The sequence below is a fragment of the Hakea prostrata genome, chromosome 1, assembly GCF_041222555.1.
Source record: "Hakea prostrata isolate BN-2017 chromosome 1, UWA_Hpros_2, whole genome shotgun sequence".
In the NCBI taxonomy this organism is placed as follows: domain Eukaryota; kingdom Viridiplantae; phylum Streptophyta; class Magnoliopsida; order Proteales; family Proteaceae; genus Hakea; species Hakea prostrata.
This window is the reverse complement of record NC_142600.1, coordinates 42,006,664-42,025,112: the sequence shown is the minus strand read 5'-3', so window position 1 is coordinate 42,025,112 and position 18,449 is coordinate 42,006,664. Positions and strand designations below refer to the sequence as shown.

The window sequence follows — 18,449 nt, the reverse complement described above, 5'->3', positions numbered from 1 at the left end:
TTAGCACATTCAATGCGGAATTAAATGTTGTGATTGACGTCTGGATAAAGTAGACACTGAATTTCTTATGCGCCACCCTTGCAAGGAAGTCGCATGGGGACAATTGTGTGTCACCACATGGTCAATACAGCTTCTCTGCTGGAATTTCTTCCGAGAAGTACCTAGTCCAAGAAGTGCCAAATGAATCAGCTTAGGCCAAATTTGAACCTTCCTCCTGGTCCAGATGGTCTGATTTGGCTCATTGGTTGGATCCATAATGACTATAACATTAGCGCCCTAGTCTTTATGGCAAGTCTTGCTATGAAGAGTACTCCGCCAAAGCTCAAGGTTTCGAAGACAGAGGTTGTCAGAGAAGTCGAAGCGACTTCTTAAAAGGTTGCAAAATATCTTTTTGGAGAGTTTCAAGATCTGGATAAGCTTGTGCCTTAAATTTGTCCAATTTATCACTGAAAACCATTTGAACACAGTTTATTATAGGGATATTTTTGAAAATAAACAGTAATTTAACTGTTTTTAATGATAAATTTGATAAATATATCCAAAGAAAATTCAATTTTGGGGTCTTTGTGCTTTTTAAACATAAAGTGGGGGTGTCAGTGCTTTAAGGCCTCCATTTTGGGGTGATAGTGCAATTTGCTAATTTTATTTTTATTTGAACTCCAATAACATAAGCAATTTTAATCTTCAAAGGAGTTTGCAACATCTAGATGTGTAATATTTGTGAGGCCGTTAAAATCTTTATAGCCAAAAGTTGCTCTAGTATCATTATTTTGGAAAGTCCAATTTATCTCCACATTATTTTCATACATTTAATTAAGGCTTGACAAAGCTTAACGAAATATTGTGGAGGATGGCAGATACATGTCTAATGGCTTTCATACTACATTGATAATAAACATTATCTTTACTCCTTGAAGAGTTATATTGAGAATCCTTATTATTCTCTTATTTATTTTCATCACAAAAATGATAATTATTCTGTCTTTTGCCTCGTCCTTGTCTACATTCATAACCACAATTATAAATTTAACTTCTTTCAAGTTTATCATGAATTACTGCATTTACTTCAAGAAATGGATGAGTTTCATAATTTTTCTTTAATAATTCATTATTTTGCTTAGTCATGATGAGACGTAAGATTAATTCAAAGAATCTTTTTTTCATGATATTGTTATGGTAATAACACATTTGAAGCATGAAAAATTGAAAAATGTTTTTCTTTCCAATAAGTCCTCATCAATAATATTTTATCCACATAATTTCAATTGAGAACTAATTTTAAAAATGCAAAACTGTACTTATTTACAATTTCAAATCTTGCAATTTCATGTACATGTGTAGAACTGTATTCATTTACAATTTCAAATGTTACAATTTCAAGTGCATCCAACAATATTTGTGGTGCAAAACTGATAATCACTATATACAATAAATAAAAAACATCATATTGAGATTAGTTAATGACAAACCACAATTTTTTTTTTTTTTTTTGGTACTGGTGTTTTTTTTATACTAGAAATGTAATGCCGTCTGCAAGGATCAAACCCAAGACCTCTCCACTGAGAAGTATGGGTCTTTACCATTGAACCAACCTTGCATTGTCAACCACAATTGTTAAGGCAACCTAATATCTTTTAATTTGTTTGACTCTTATATTCAATAAATCACATACATTAATCACGATATCCTTACATTACAAGATGGACAAGGCAAACTCCACTGTTTACAAAAATGCATGGGGAGGTCGATCATCCTTTTCATCTCGAAAGAAAAAACATAATGATATATAGTCTGTCATTTTTCTTTTCAAAGCGCAATACTTTGAACGGAGTCATGCTGATAACGTGTTATAAAATAAAGAAGATATATTAAATACAAAGAAGAAAATTAAGACAAGATGAGTTCAACCCTTTTATTGAGTTATTCATTATATATTTATAATGGAACTAGCATATTCTCTGATATAGAAATATCAGAGTCTACAAATAAATATAATATATGATTTTTACCCACAATAATATGATCTTGATATAAAATGATGGATTGCTAAGATCTTCGGTTAATATGGGAATGCGAATCATCAAAATCGCAAACTGAGATGGTTGAAATCTTTATTTGAAAGTTACATATTTTGATACGATTTCTTTGGGGATAATGGACATCCATAAATAAATATATTAATAATTTTTTTTATATATAGAAATACTTATGTACATCTTGATTACATTCTTGAAATATTTTTTTACCTATTATTTAGACATAAGAAAAAGATTTACCCCTGGTCCGAAAAGAATTCAAACCGTTGAGCAGACCATGATAAAATTGAATCTTTAAATTCACAGATCCTGTGAGTTAAGCGAGATGAGGTGCTTTTATATATTTAAACCCAACCAATTATGGAAAATTCTGCTAATATTCCTGCTATGTTGTTGAAAGTCAGTCAATCAAATAAATCTAATTTTTTTCTTTTTCTTTTTGTTAATGATAACCTCTATCATTTTGTATATTTTGTAAGACCTAGCTACCGGAAAAGTAAGAGAAAATTCTGCTAATAATCCTGCTATAAAAATTTTAATTATTTATTTATTTATTTATTTATTTATTTATTTATGATAACCTCTATTATTTTTATATTTTGTAAAAACTACCTTCCCAAATTCCATTATTTCATTGATTGCCGGTAGAAGTTTTCATGATCGTTCCTCCTACCCGGAAAATCCATGTGTGAATCCCAGCGGAAAGGAACCGTGGTGGTGTAGGCATGGCGTGTGCTGTTCATTTTGCAACGAAGACTTGGGTTCCAAGTGTTTCCCTGTGATTTCATTGAAAATGTCTTATCCTTCGGTAACTCAAAAAATAATAACTCCTCGTTACGTGGACCTGAGCAGATAAACAAATTATGAAGAAAAGCTTTGATTTTCAATTTATCTTCTCTGGAAGCAACTTCTTTTTAGATTTTCTTTGGAGTTTATAATTTCCGGGTTGTTTCATCTAAAAAAGTAATAAGAAATAGGGAAGCAACGCCCTGGTTTCGTAGTGATTTCTCATGAGACAAAGTAAAATAAAGCACATAATGCAGCAAGTCCAAAAATTCGTTATTAATGATTGATAGAGAGCTATAAATAAACTGGAAGGAAAACCAAATCAAGCCTCACAGTGATTTTTTTTCTTGTGTTTACCAGAAAAATGGGAGTACAGAATGATAGGAGGTCCATGATGGAAACAAGAGATAAACTTGCAGATCTTCCAGATGGAATTCTCCATTATATACTCTCTCTGCTTCCAGTAAGATCTGCTGTAAGAACTGGTGTTCTGTCAAGAAGATGGAGAGACCTCTGGAAGCATTCCTGGGTCAATGCAATCGAGCTAAACTTTGATGAAGAATTTACGATTGCTCAAACATCTAAACAATTCGTTGACATTGTTAATCAATTTATCCACCTTCACAATGGGAAGAAGATTGATTTCTTCAGGACTTCTTTCCATCTACATGATCAACATCAGGCCAGTGTTGAGAACTGGATTGAATTCACAACATTGAAGGGAATTAAAGAGCTCCATCTAGATTTCATTCAAGGAACTATCAGATTCTTCATCAGAATACCTGAATTTCTCTTCACTTGCACCTCTCTTGTACATTTGAATTTGAGCTTCTGTGAGTTTAATCCCCCTCAACATTTTTCTGGATTAAATTCACTTGAAACCCTCAAACTCAAACAAGTCTCCATCACTGACGAAAAACTCGAAAGTCTAATCTCAAGTTGCCCTCATCTTAAAATCTTGGCTCTGATTGAATGCTTCAAGCTCCATTCAATCAGGGTTGTTGGATCAGACTTGCAACTCAAGAGCTTAAAAGTGTTGCATTGCTGGAACACTTATGAGTTAGAGATTGATGCTTCAAATCTCGAATCTTTCCATTTTTATGGTGAACTTTTGTATAGCTACTCATTTGAAAATATCTCTGGTTTGGTGGATGCCTTCCTATGTTCAGATGGTTTTGAACACACACAGCCTGAACATGATTACATTAACCTCATGTCATCTCTGTCTCACCTCCAGATTCTTACTATGTGCACTGGGCCTCTAAGGGTATGTAGAAATTTATAAACTCTTTTACTTCCAATTCTAATTATGATCATCTATTTAGCATCCAATTTTCAGTTTCTTAACACATAATTTCTCATTTTCCCTAGTATATATCTTTGAGGGAGGAGTCCAACCATGATGATCTGCCAATTACTTTCCCCAATCTGATTGAGTTGCAGCTTCTGATTGGTTTCTTGAATACGGATTATCTTGGCTATCTCTACAGTTTCTTTAAGCAGTCAATAAGCCCTTGCTTGGAGAAACTTTTCATACAGGTATCCCATTAAAATTTGTGTAATATCATGGCTATGTTCTTACAGTTTTTTATTCCATCTGTTGATATTTTGATATCTATGCAATGCTAGCTTGGAAGTAGTACTCCAGGTGATATTTCAACAGAATCAGAATTATGGGAACCATTAGAAGATCCTTCTTGCTGTGAATTTTACAATCTTCGAGCAATTAAGATAACAAATTTCCATGGGAATGAAGCTGAGATGAGAATGGTGAAATTCTTTTTGGAGAAAGCAGTTATACTTGAGTCTTTGATTTTTGTTTTTCCACCTGATTCTAACTTGGGAGAACAGAGCAACGCCGCCGGTGAGATGTATTCTCAAGTGAAGCTTCTTGAAGACAGATTGTCCAGGTTGCCAAAGGCATCAGACAAAGCAGAGATAATATTATGTGAGCAAAACTGGGAAGGTGAAAGCTCTCTATGTCCTGCACATACAAAATATTATGCTGATGAGCTCCTGAAGAATTAAATCTACTTGGAGATGCCCTTTCATTTTTTCTTTTCCTTTTTCCTTTTTCTTCCCACAAGCTATGTTGGTGGGCGATATGTACTCATATCCAAGGCTAGCTAGTTAGATTATATTCTAACAAGGATCCTCTAACGTAGATTTGTCAAAGGCATTAAAGCAGAGCAGAATGAGCAGAGATTCCGTGGAATGGATTGGCCTCTAATAGTTGAGGTTTTTTTTTTTTTTTTTTTTAAGGTTCATCCGGGCCAACTTGCGCACACCTCGATTACATCCTTAGGGAAGAGTTTTTTCATTCACAATAGTCGAACCCATAACCTCTCCATTGAGAATTATGGATCTTACCACTCTACCAACCCTGCATTGACTATGGTTGAGGTATTTGAATTATATCCAACTTATGCTCTAATATAAGTCATTGGATTAGTTACGATCCAAGAGGGTAATGGGCCTTACAGAGATTTCAATTAGTCGTAGAACCTAGTGTTATTCTATAAATACTAGTTGGAAACAACGGTTTGAGTATTCTAAATTAAATACTCAAGGTATAATGCTTTAAGAACTTTGTGCTTAAATCCTAACACCAACAATCTTAAAGACTTTCTTTTAGATTTTCGTTCGGATGAAATTCAATTTCTCATGCTTTCACGTCTCCAGAAACCATTATATCGAAAGATCTTAAGTGTTCGACTGAGCGTTGCCTGTAGCAAGTCATTGGCTTCAAGAAATCTAGTTTGGCTATCTGAGTTACAGAAACCTGCAACGTAAATTGATCACTGGCTGCCCAAAAAAAAAAGGGTAATTTTCATCTGGACCCCCTGAGGTTTGGTCTTTGTCATTTTTAGTCCAAAAAAACTGAGACTTTGCATCTGCCTCCCCTATAGTATAGAAAAAATCAATTCAAGGACAAATTATCACTTCTATGACAAATTTACTCTTTTTTTAAATTTAAAATTCTTTATTCTCACATTTCAAGGGACTAAAGATCATCCTGAACTTTGTTGGTTCTAATTTTCAGAAAACCCTTTTCGTTAACAAGAATTCCACTCGCAGAATAATAAGTCATAAACTCTCTCCATGGATCTTCTTTCGTCTTCTTTTTTTTTTCTTCTCTTTTCTGCTTTTCTCTTCTCTGTTCTTTGTGATTTCAGATTTTAAAGATGGAATAATTTTCTCTTTGCCTGGCTCTCCACTTTTAATATTGGAGAAGAAGAGGAATGATTAAGAATGAGAGAATCTGGAGTTTTTAGCCTTCAAAGACAGCAAGGAACAGAGGAAGTATAAAAGTGAGAAAGTCATTTCACCTCCTCCACCAGAGCCCGTAGAGACTCCTCCGATCGCTCAAATCGATTAGGAGCAGCAAAAAGAAAAAACGGTAGCAAGAAAACAGAGGAATTCCAGCTGCTTCTGCTTCTTTTTCTTCTTCTGCTTTGCACTTTCTCAGTTATGCTGCCACAAAATCTCATCTCTTTGATCCACTTAGATTGGATTCCATCTCGATTTCTGTCTCCGTAGTTTGTATTCGTTTCTCCAAGATGGATCTGTTTCTGATGCTCCCAGTCTTCATCTCAATCAAATGTGAATAAGAATTCGGTTTCTCAGTAATATCTCAATTCCGATCGATCTACTCTCTGAGGTGAAGAAGAAATGAAGGTTCCTTGTTCAGATCTGAAACCAAGATCTGAAACCCACGTGGTCTGCAATCCTAATTTTTTTCGTTTGTTAATCTTCAATAGGGATTTAGGAATCGGCAATGAAGAATGGTTTGATTTTGTAAATTTATAAACTTTAACCCCTCTAAATGTAAAATTAAAAAAAAATTAAATTAAAAAAGAAAATAAGGATAAATTCGTCATATAAGTGATAATTTGTCCTTAAATTGACTTTTTCTATAGTACAAGCAGATGCAAAGTCTCAGTTTTTTTAGACTAAAAATGACATAAACCAAACCTCAGTGGTACGGATGAAAATTACCCCCAAAAAAAAAGCACTAAATCAAATATCCTCCCTGCTTCCCCTAAAGCCCACCGAAGCGGAACAAAGCTCTTTGATTTTCCTTTAGAAAGATAAGAAGCTGAACAAGGGAGGTTGATTTTCCAGGTGGCTGAGGAAAGGACAAGGATCCTTTAATTAAATTTCTTTGACTAGTGGAAAAGCTTGGGAACTTTCCCAATTTCCATGGCTAGTTGATGTCTACTCAGCTTCCCAATTCCCTTTTAGAGCCTTATTAGAGGTCCCTTTTCGTTCTTAATAATAAGGAGCCAGAATATCTGCTATGGCATAATGGGAAATTTGTTATATATAATCTTAAGGGTAATTTTCATCTGGACCCCTGAGTTTTGGTCCTCGTCATTTTTAGTCCAAAAAAATGGGCACTTTGCATCTACCACCCCTAGGTATTCAATAAGATCAATTTAAAGACAATTTGTGATTTTTATGACCAAAATACCCCCCACATCTATTCTACCGTAAGATTTGCATATTTTTTTCACAATTAAATCCAAAATCAAAAGAGTGGAGGCGTTTATTGGATCCGCTCTTGTACTGACACTCTTCCATTACCTCTAGTTGGCCGTTAGATTTTAGACAGGTGGATCATTCTAATCGGATGAACATAAATCCATCTCAAAAAATATACATTTCTAAATCCCTAATTCTTACTCATCTCCTTCATCGTCTCCATCTTCAGTCCGGAGTTGCCACAATCTTTGTCTTTTTTCCTCTTCAATTCCGGCGACAGCGACAATTGAATTAAGTCTTTACTCATGGATGCTTACTGCTACACTACCGGTCACAACCTTGCTCTATTCTTTGGTCTGCGGTGTCGTTTGGAAGAGTAGCAAAAAGGCTCCTCTCCCCGAGGTGAGGCTGTGCTGTGTGCCTGTGTGACCCTGCAACCACAACGGCAGTCTTGAGTGAGAGAGAGAGAGGGTAAACATTGAAAGAATCGATCTCTCTTTCTCTTCCAATCTTTTTGGTTTTCTATTATGAGATTCTTCTCTGTTTCTGTGATTCCAAATCAATCTCTCTCCAAGTTCTGATTCTCCGCTCCAAGTTTTGATTCTCCAGTGGCAAAGAGTTGATAGATTTGCTACCTTTGGTGAAGGATAGTAAAAAACCTTTCAAGCGTGGCCTTAAGAACCTGCAACTTACTCTTAGGTTAATGGGTCCTCTGTTTGAAGCAGGCGGTGGCACATGGTGTTCGGATCAGAGGTTCCTCAAGGAAATAAAAAAAATTAGAGGCGAGAAATGCTCTTATGAAAAAATGCGAAAAACTTCCGTCTGGATCCATCTTCAAGATGTGCCGTTACTCCAATAAGATTTCCAAATTTCTTGTTGATCTTGTTAGTTTCTGTCTGCAAGAGATAGCAGTCAAAAACGGCTGGGCCAATACGGGAAGACGACTCTTTTTTTTTTTTTACCACAAAAAAAAAATATTGATGAGGAAAAACGGTGTTCTAACCGATTGAACAGTCGCCGCCGCTGGAGTTGAAGAGGAAGAAAGGGAGAGATGGCGGCGACGCCGAGGATGGAGACGAAGCAGACGAGAGAGAATTGGAAAGTTAAAAATGTATATTTTTTCAGATGCATTTATGTTCATCCGATTGGAATGATCCACGTTTCACCATTGGATTTAATTGTGAAGAAAATATGCAAATCTTACTATAAAATAGATGTAAGGGCATTTTGGTCATAAAAATCACAAATTGTCCTTAATTGATCTTATTGAATACTACAGGGGAGGCAGATGCAAAGTTTCCATCTTTTTGGACTAAAAATGACATGGACTAAACCTCAGGGGGTCCAGATGAAAATTACCCTAATCTTAATTGTGACCTACTATATCTCTAATCACAAGCGCATAGAGATTGGTTTACCCAAAAAAAAAAAAAAAAAAAAAAAGCGCATAGAGATTGATCACGTGGAAACAGGTATCCTCTTCTGTTGATGTTAATTGTGATGGTCCACGTCAAGGGTTCAAATCATATGCCACGCACAGAGGAGCGGCCACTCAGGATGTGCACCGCGTGTCAAAAACCCAAATCACAACCTTTGGCAAGTATTCACTTACTCAAGTGTTAAATACTTCACAAGAAAGTGGTTCGGATGAATGAACCTTAAACCAACCGGGTTCTCATTAAAAAAAAAATCAAAATAACGTTACATTGTCTTCTATCTCGAGTCTTGATGGTCAGCCGTGCGATGGAGAGAAATAGAAACGGGGTTAGTCGAGATGGTTCTTGAGAGGAAGAAGAAGAAGTGGAGGAGGAAGAGGACGAAGTTGAAGCTGTGCGGGAGCGCTTGGAGTTCTAGCAGGTTCCTCCACCAACAGCGATGTTATGGAGAGTGCCGCCCTGAGTCCAGTACCGGCGGAAAGACCTGAAACAGGGTTAGTCGAGATGGGTTCTTGAGAGGAAGAAGAAGAAGTGGAGGAAGAGGAGGAAGAGGAGGAAGTTGAAGCTGTGCACAAGCGCTTGGAGTTCTAGCAGGTTTCTTCACCAACAGGGATGTTACGTAGAGTGCCGCCCTGAGTCCAGTACCGGCAGCAGGACCTGAAACAGGATTAGTCGAGATGGGAGAGGAAGAAGAAGAAGTGGAGGAGGAAGAGGATGAAGTTGAAGCTGTGCAAGAGCGCTTGGAGTTCTTGCGGTTTCTTCCACTAACAAGGATGTTACAAAGAGTGCTGCCCTGAGTTCAGTACCGGCGGCAAGACTTGCAGAAGTGTTGTGGTTGAAGACAATGCAGAGGTCATTTTGATTTTTTTTTTTTTAATGAGAATCTGGTTTGGTTTAAGGTTCATTCATCCAAGCCACTTTGTTTGTAAAGGGTTTATCACTTGAGTAAGTGAAAACCCGCCAACGGATGAGATTTGGGTTTTTGACATGCGGCACACATCCAAAGCGGCCACTGGTTGGCCGCTCCTCTGTGCGCCGCAGAGGATTGAACCCCCACGTCAAAAGCATATGATAACAAATTCGAGCGCTAATTCATGCCACACGGTCAAGGCACACCCCAGTGCACAATTTGGTTGTGCTCTCTCTTCTTTTAGGTGTATTTGTCTTTGGTTTCTTTTATATTAATTTTTCTATTGATATTTAAAAAATATGTTTATGAAATTTGGAATATGGTTTCCTCTTAAGTGGCTGAGTTTGTTAGTTGATCAAAGACCCTTTTTGTGTTATATATGCATGGCATATTAGAGGGGTAACACTTACTTTTTTTTTTTTTTGGTAGAGGGGGGTAACACTTACTGAAAAACCTCAAATTGAACCCTAAAGCCATAAAATTTGAAATAAGAAACATAACTTGTTTGTGTAACCATAGAATGGAGGAGGCATGGTTGATGAACCAGAAAGGAATTGCCACTACGAAACCAGAAAGTACAAAAGAAATGATTCGACTAAAGTGAACAAATTGATGGCTTCACTACGAAACCAGAAAGGAATTGCCACTTACTCTCTTTTGTCAAGAACTTTTTTTTAGCATTTTTTGTTTAAAAAAAAAGAAGAGAGAGAACACCTGAATGGAGATATATACGTCCAAATTAACCTAACCAAATTGGAGAGCTTCATTGCATCTAAAACCAATGCAAGGAAGAGCAAACCAAAATTGGATGAAAGTGTCTAAATTTGTTATTTAGCAAACTAATATGGTATTGATTCGGTCTCATGAATTTTGTGTTATTGATTCCTAGTCTTGCAAATAAAAAAAAGACACGTGTCTAAGTTTTTGTTTCATATCAAATGATTCATACATAAAATCTACATGATCAAACCTAAAGGGTATGTCATGAAAGATTTTGAACATAAAAACTACAAAATAAGGTAGTTTTTTTTTATGATCTTAAACAAATATGGCAATAAATTTTGACAAAAATATTGAAGAGATTTGGTTTTTAGACCAATAACTCAAATAAGTGTCTTTACTATAAATATTTGTGTCAAATAAAGTTGCAATTATTTTCTTGTTTGTAGATGACATATTGATTCTTGGTTATGATTACTCTATAGTGAGTAATATTAAAGAAACCTTAATAAAAGAATTTGACCCAAAAAATGTGTTGTAAACATCATTTTTGGTACAAAACTAGTTTCACTAGGTAAAAGAGAAAAACTATTTTTCTCGATGAGGATACAGTGAATATATTTTGGCTAAGTATTCGACTAAGACACCATATGATTATGGAAATGTTCATACACAAATGTAAAGCTATGAATCAGTTAATCATTCTAAACTGATCAGTAGTCTCTTGTATGCAATAAATTGCATTAAGCCAGACATAGCTTATAATGTAGGCATGTTGTGTTGATTCACTAGTAATCCTAATAGAGAGCATTAGCTTGCCTTCACAAGGCTAATCAGATACCTCAAGGGTACTTTAAACTATGGTCTTCTCTATACTAGATTTCCTTCAATTATGGAAGGTAATTTTGATACATCTTATTGCTTAGGTATAGAAATAACAAATCTACTAGTGATTATTCTTACACTAGACAAAGTGAATGTTGAAATGAAATTCAAGAGATAGACTTGTATTGCTTTGAGTTCTTTCCTTTATGGAATCAAAATTATAATTTCTAGCCTCAAGAAGAGATAATGCAGAGAGTCGATAAAAGATTTGATCCAATTTGTTATGTGATAATCAAGCAACAACAATGATAGTCAATAATTCACTCTTTTATAATAAGAGGAGACAAATTAAGCTAAAGCAGAATGGTTAATCGGGTATAACCCGAGTGGGGCTTCACATATAGTCGGGACATGACCGACCGCGACGGATGAGACACATCCCAAATAAGGCGGTCTCTCCCAATAAGGATAGTCAACTCCGCTACCGACTGTGCTGGAGCCAATAACAGAAAGGCGAGCTCCGGATAGGCAACGGCTCTTGTCGGGCTAACTTACCAAATATATAGAAGGTAACACTTACAATATAAAAGCAATGGCATACCCCTTCTGTAAGCATCCAATACACTTTGAGTATACTCTTGTGTAGCTTTTGCACGAGACCTCACTCTATTCGTCATCTTACTTTGTCATCGGAGGCGGCTGCCCGGCACACAAGCCGGCCCGCATCTAACCTTTCTTGCAGGACTCATTGTCCCAGATACGAGAGGAGGCTCAGTCGGATTCAGAAGCATAATTGATCCGCATCAGTTTGGCGCCGTCTGTGGGAACGACAAAGCTTGGAAGCCATGGTGCGACGAACCAACGGACGTTCCCGACAAGAAAGTACCGGGGATGATCGAGTAATTCCCGAAGAAATGGTTGACCCATCAACCCACGAAGAGCAAGAGGGACTTCAGGACAATCTGGTTCTGGAAGATCCAAATGCCGAAGGAACTTCGCAAGGTCCTCGGGACCAGGCCATTATAGCAGATATGGACGAGATACGAAAAGGCATGCTCGAGATGCAGGGGGTACTACGCGGTTTGGTGCATCAAATCGGGGTCGAACAAGGACCGAGGCGTAATACCCAGTCGGGAAGGCTGATGAGAGCCTTTAGGACAGTACGAGGAGCCCGACATCCAAGGCGCATCCCAAGAGTAAAAAATACCCGGGAACAAAGGGAAACTTATCCCGATTGTAGCAAGCGCCAAACCACGCCCAATGGGACAAGGATCAGTGCCTTAGAACGCATCTCGTTACCGCCTAAGACAGGATCCTTGCCCCAAAGGAATCGTCGGGAAGAGATCGAGGAGATCGTGGATAAAGAAGAAGAGGGGGAAAGCCAACCCCGGCCTTCAAAGTCGAGGATTTCGACATCTCGGGCACCATCCCATAGAAAGGAGGCAACAATTCCTCGTTCGAGGGGGGAGCATGTCGAATCTGATGAGGACGGCGCAAGGCAGAATCGGCTATGAAGGCGAGTAGCAGAGGTCGAACGAAAGTTGGAGGATCGGGATCGTGATGAAGATCTTGATGTGGTGGATCGGGAGCCGTTCTCGGACGAGATCATGAACATGCCTCTCCCCAGAAATTTTATCATGCCAACCTTCACCCCTTTTGAAGGGAAGACAAATCCCAAGGAGCATATCAGTTACTTCAAGTCAGTAATGACCGTATAAGGTCGGGAGGATGAATTGCTCTGCAGAACGTTCCCGGCGTCACTCAAGGGACCAGCCATTAAATGGTTCAGCAGCCTACGACCTGCATCAATTAATAATTTCCGAGAGTTGGCCCAAAAATTCATAGCCTGATTTCGCAGCGCGATCGGGAGTAAAAAGACGTCCGATAGTCTCTCTGGCATACGACAAGGAAGGAATGAGTCTATTCAGGATTATCTGAAAAGATTCGACGAGGTTGCCATCGAGATCGAGGAGCTTGATGATCAAGTTGCGTACAATGCGCTTTGGAGTGGCATCACACACCAAAGACTTCTGGAAGTCCTGTTAACGGACAAGCCAAAAACGTACGGGACGCTGCTACGCAAGTGTTAGAAGCAAGCCAGTGTCTATGAAGTGATAAGCACCCGAGTAAAAGCAGATCGGGACAGAAGGTCAGAGCGGGACGTAGACAAAGCCTCCTCGGGTGACAAGAATCAGAGATTAAAAAGTAAATGGAAGCGTGACCAAGAGTGAATGAGCTATACTCCTCTAAACACAAAGCCATCAAAAATCTTGATGAACATTCAGGATAAAAATTCGTTAAAGTGGCCTGGAAAGATACGCGCACCACCAGAGGATCGGGATATGACAAAATACTGTCGATTCCACCAAGATTACAGCCACCACACAGATGGGTGTCGGAGTCTGAAGTTTGAAATAGAGAAACTAATCCAACAAGGTAAGCTGGGTCAGTATGTAAAGCAGACGGGAAAGACCCGAACACACTCACCCGAGTCGAAAAAGAGAGGTCGATCCCCTAGTCCGAAAGAAGCTGTCAAAAGGGCAAACAAGGGGAAGGAAAAGGCGAATCGGGAAGAAACGCCCGTGTACGTAATCATGGGAGGTCCGACGGTGGAATCAATCAGGAAGGCGAAACAAAAGGCCCGGTTCGTGGGGGCAATACACTTGCCTAAAAAAAGACAGAATCCAACATGCCCCGAACCAATAACTTTTACGGATGCGGACCTGGATGGTGTTATATCACCACATGATGATGCGATCATCATAAAAGTCAAAATAGCCAATCGGGAAGTTCACCGAGTTTTGGTGGACACAAGGTCATCAGTTGACCTAATCTCGTACGACGCTTTCAAAAGATTGAAATTGGCCGATGATCTGCTGACCCCTTCGTCAACACCACTGTATGGTTTCGCAGGGTCTTCCACGGTGGCAGAAGGAAGGATCCATTTGGATCTCAAAGTCGGGAAGTCACCCTGAGATACCCTGATTCGGGTAAATTTCATGGTCGTGAAGGAGCTGTCGGCATACAATGTTATTTTGGGACGACCGACACTAAATGCGCTTGAAGCAGTCATATCTCCTAGGCATATGAAGTTAAAGTTCCCGACCGAAGCTGAAGTCGGGGAATGTTGTTCAGACCAATCGGCTTCCCGCCAGTGCTACACGAATCACTTGAAGGAAAAACGTAAGCCAGAAAATTTGGGAACTGCCATGAATGTCGAGGTTCGGGACGATCAAGACGAGGAAAGCATGCAGCGAGCAGAGCCTGTAGAAAAGTTGGAAAGGATACAGCTGAGTCAATCTCTCCCCGACTGAGGGACGTTTATTGGCTCGGAGCAACCAGAAGATTTCAAGAAGGAGCTTACTCGGTTCTTGTGTGATAATGCAGATATCTTTGCATGGTCGGCAAATGACATGCCCGGGATAGACAGGCGGGTAGCAAAGCACAAACTCTGGATACAGAAGGGTGCTACCCCGGTCATCCAAAGACGAAGGAATTTTGCGATAGAAAAACATGAAGCAATCAGGGTCGAGGTGGAGAAATTGGAAAAGTTGGGTTTCATAGAACCAATTGAATGCCCAACCTGGCTGGCCAATGTAGTTATGGTTAAGAAGGCAAACGGGAAATGGAGAATGTGTACCGACTACACGGATTTGAACAAAGCCTGCCCAAAAGATTGTTACCCCCTCCCGAGGATTGATCTTCTGATCGATGCCACTGTTGGCCACGAAGTCCTTAGTTTCATGGATGCGTACTCGGGATATAACCAGATTCTGATGCGTCGGGAGGATGAAAAACACACTTCATTTATGACCGATCGGGAAAGTTATTATTATCGAGTGATGCCTTTCGGGTTGAAAAATGCAGGGGCGACTTATCAGAGAGCTGTCAATAAAATTTTCCAACGGCAGATCGGGCGGAACATGGAGGTTTACGTTGACGACATGCTCGTGAAGAGTTTGGTTCGGGCAAGGCATTTGACTGACTTGGAAGAGACGTTCGATGTGCTTAGAACGTACCAAATGCGCCTGAACCCTGAAAAATGTGCTTTTGGGGTTTCCTCGGGAAAGTTCCTCGGGTTCATGGTTTCTCGAAGAGGAATTGAGGCTAACCCAGAAAAGATCAAAGCACTGATCAAGATGGCACCACCCGTTACTATAAAAGAAATCCAATGTTTAACCGGGAGGGTAGCCGCTTTAAACCGGTTCATATCCCGAGCAGAAGAAAAGTGCAATACGTTCTTCAAAGCTTTAAAAACTACATCAAGCTCGGGAACAATCACTTGGACACAGGAATGCCAACGGGCATTTGATCAACTTATAACATATCTCGGGACAACGCCTGTCTTGGCACGGCCCCTAATCGGGGAAACTCTTGCGGTTTACCTTGCAATATCACCAACGGCGGTCAGTGTAGTGCTGGTCAGAGGAGACACAATTCAGAACCCGGTCTATTATGTGAGCCATGTGCTCATAGATGCTGAGACACGGTACCCGAACGTGGATAAACAGGCATTGGCGCTTCTGGTGGCATCACGAAAACTGAGGCCCTACTTTCAAGCACATCCGATAGTAGTCCCGACTAATTTTCCACTAAAGAAAATACTTCAAAGGCCTGATGTGGCAGGAAGGATGGTCGGGTGGTCAGTAGAGCTTAGTGAGTACCAAATCAAGTTTAGACCAAGGACGGCCATAAAAACTCAGGTACTGGCCGACTTTGTTGTCGAAAGCACTCTACCGCAGAGGAACGATCAAATACCATCAGCTGGAGTATCCGACTTATGGATTCTGCACGTTGATGGTTCGAGCAATATTTCAAGATCGGGAGCAGGCCTGACCCTCAGTAGTCCCAAGAACTTCACCATTAGCTATGCTATAAGGTTCAGTTTCCAGGCTTCAAATAATGAAGCGGAATACAAAGCTGTCATAGCAGGCTTACGAGTGGCCCAAGCCCTCAGAGTTCGGGAATTAGAAGTAAGAAGTGATTCCCAACTGGTTGTCAACCAAATCAAGGGAGAATATGAAGCAAAGGATGAAAGAATGGCTAAGTACTTGGTCAAGGTTGGACGGTTCCAGGCCTTCTTCGATCGGATAACCTACCGACAGATACCCAGAAAAGAGAATGAAAAAGCAGACGAACTCACCCGATTGTCCCTGGCAAACTACAAAAACTTGGACTCGGCAGTTTACATTGAAGAACTAAGCAGCCCGAGCATCCGGGAGGAAGAAACCCTTGAAATCAATAAGGAACCAGACTGGACAACACCTTTGATTACGTATATTCGGGATGATGTTCTCCCGACTGATCCGAAGGAAGCAAAAAGTGTCCGGAATCAAGCAGCTCGGTTCACTATTGTCGGGGATCAGCTGTATAGAAGGTCGTTCACAAATCCTCTCTTGAGATGTGTCGGGCCATCCAGGGCAAGCTACGCCTTAGCTGAGATCCACGAGGGCATCTGTGGCGCACATATGGGTGGAAAGGCGTTGGCACAAAAGGTATTACGTTCGGGCATCTTCTGGCCTACGGTACAAAAGGACGCAATTGAGTATGTCCGCAAATGCGAACGATGCCAGAAACATGCTAATGTCCCAAAGTTACCAGCAGTTCCCATGATGTCAGTTTCAAACCCAACGCCATTTGCGATGTGGGGAATGGACCTGGTCGGGAAACTACCGAAGGCTCCCAAGAATTGAGAATATATGGTGGTTGCGATAGATTACTTCACAAAATGGGTCGAAGCTGAACCATTATCCTCCATCACAGAAAAACAGATGGAAATTTTTTTTGAAGAAAAGATAATATATCGGTTCGGGATACCTCGGATCCTGGTGACAGATAATGGAAAACAATTTGAAGGCGCAGGATTCAAGTCCTTCTGTATGCGATATCATATAGAACATCGGTTTGCCTCAGTTGCCTACCCTCAGAGCAATGGGCAAGTAGAAGTCACCAACAGGACACTTCTTGATGGGATCAAGAAAAGATTGGAAGATAATCGGGCAATGTGGGTCGAGGAGCTCCCGAGTGTTCTCTGGTCATACAGAACTACGGTACGAACCCCAACAGGAGAAACTCATTTTTGCTTAGCCTATGGAACTGAAGCCTTAGCTCCCGTAGAAGTGTTAGCTGGATCATTACGATATGACATTTTTGATGAATGCCAGAATGACCAAGGCCTAAGGGAAAACTTAGATCTTTTGCAAGAAGTCCGAACAAGAGCACAACAAAAGAATCTGTTTTATCAAAAAAGAGCAGCACAACATTACAACTCTAGGGTCAAAGACCGAAGGTATCGATCGGGAGATCTGGTTTTGAGACGTACTGGGGCTTCAGATCCGAGAAATCAAGGAAAGTTAACTCCAACATGGGAAGGACCTTACCTGGTAGAAAAAGAAACAAGGCCGGGATCATACCAACTGAAAGATGTGGAGAGTGGAAAACCAATCGATCGTTCTTGGAATTCCACCAATTTAAGAAAGTTCTACCAATAGCCCTTATAAGTATCGGGTCTGTCCCGTTTATACTTACGCCTCTTACAAGGCCTTATCTTTTTGAGAAAAGATACAATAAATTCGAGTCCATCCCGTTTACATTTGCCCTTTTTGAAGGACTTACATCTTTTTAAAAGATACAACTCATTCGGATCACTCCCGTTTGATTATTTACGCCTTTTTGAAGGACTTACATCTTTTTAAAAGATACAACTCACTCGGGTCACTCCCGTTAGAATAATTACGCCTTTTTTGAAGGACATACATCTTTTTAAAAGATACAACTCACTTGGGTCACTCCCGTTTGAATAATTACGCCTTTTTTGAAGGACTTACATCTTTTCTTAAAAGAGACAACTCACTCAGATCACTCTCGTTTTTTGAAGGATTTACATCTTTTCTTAAAAGATACAACTCACTCGGATCACTCCCGTTTGAGTAATTACGCCTTTTTGAAGGACTTACATCTTTTCTTAAAAGATACTACCCACTCGGATGACTCCCGTTCGAGTAATTACGCCTTTTTGAAAGACTTACATCTTTTCTTAAAAGATACACCACATTCGGGTCTCTCCCGTTTGATTGATTACTCTTGTTTTAGGAACTACGATCTTTTTACAACTCATTCGGGCTTTTCCCGTTTGACCTTTCGATTATTCTCGACTTTAATGAGGATGCAACGAAAAATAAAGGCAGAATACTTGATTCATTCATAAAAAGATTACAGTATTTAAGGTCGGGACAAAAAGAGAAAATCAAA

At 39.6% G+C, this 18,449-nt stretch overlaps 2 protein-coding genes across 2 annotated transcripts; both read left to right on the top strand.

Annotated features, from left to right (window-relative positions):
- The first annotated feature begins 3,186 nt into the window (after nucleotides 1–3,186).
- On the top strand, nucleotides 3,187–4,850 carry LOC149028982 (F-box/FBD/LRR-repeat protein At1g13570-like). Its single transcript, XM_089138414.1, has 3 exons — nucleotides 3,187–4,089; nucleotides 4,194–4,361; nucleotides 4,452–4,850. Exons 1-3 carry the CDS (start codon nucleotides 3,187–3,189, stop codon nucleotides 4,848–4,850), a joined length of 1,470 nt encoding a protein of 489 aa, XP_088994540.1.
- Nucleotides 4,851–16,237: 11,387 nt separating this feature from the next.
- LOC149028981 (uncharacterized) lies at nucleotides 16,238–16,891 on the top strand. Its single transcript, XM_089138309.1, has one exon. The coding sequence runs from the start codon at nucleotides 16,238–16,240 to the stop codon at nucleotides 16,889–16,891; it is 654 nt and encodes a 217-aa protein (XP_088994435.1).
- The last annotated feature ends 1,558 nt before the right edge of the window (nucleotides 16,892–18,449 follow it).

Coding starts and splice junctions, on each gene's coding strand:
- LOC149028981 (XM_089138309.1), top strand. CDS start 16,238: ATGGCTAAGTACTTGGTCAAGGTTGGACGGTTCCAGGCCTTCTTCGAT.
- LOC149028982 (XM_089138414.1), top strand. CDS start 3,187: ATGGGAGTACAGAATGATAGGAGGTCCATGATGGAAACAAGAGATAAA. Junction 4,090..4,193: donor TGTGCACTGGGCCTCTAAGG/GTATGTAGAAAT, acceptor CATTTTCCCTAG/TATATATCTTTGAGGGAGGA. Junction 4,362..4,451: donor TGGAGAAACTTTTCATACAG/GTATCCCATTAA, acceptor ATGCAATGCTAG/CTTGGAAGTAGTACTCCAGG.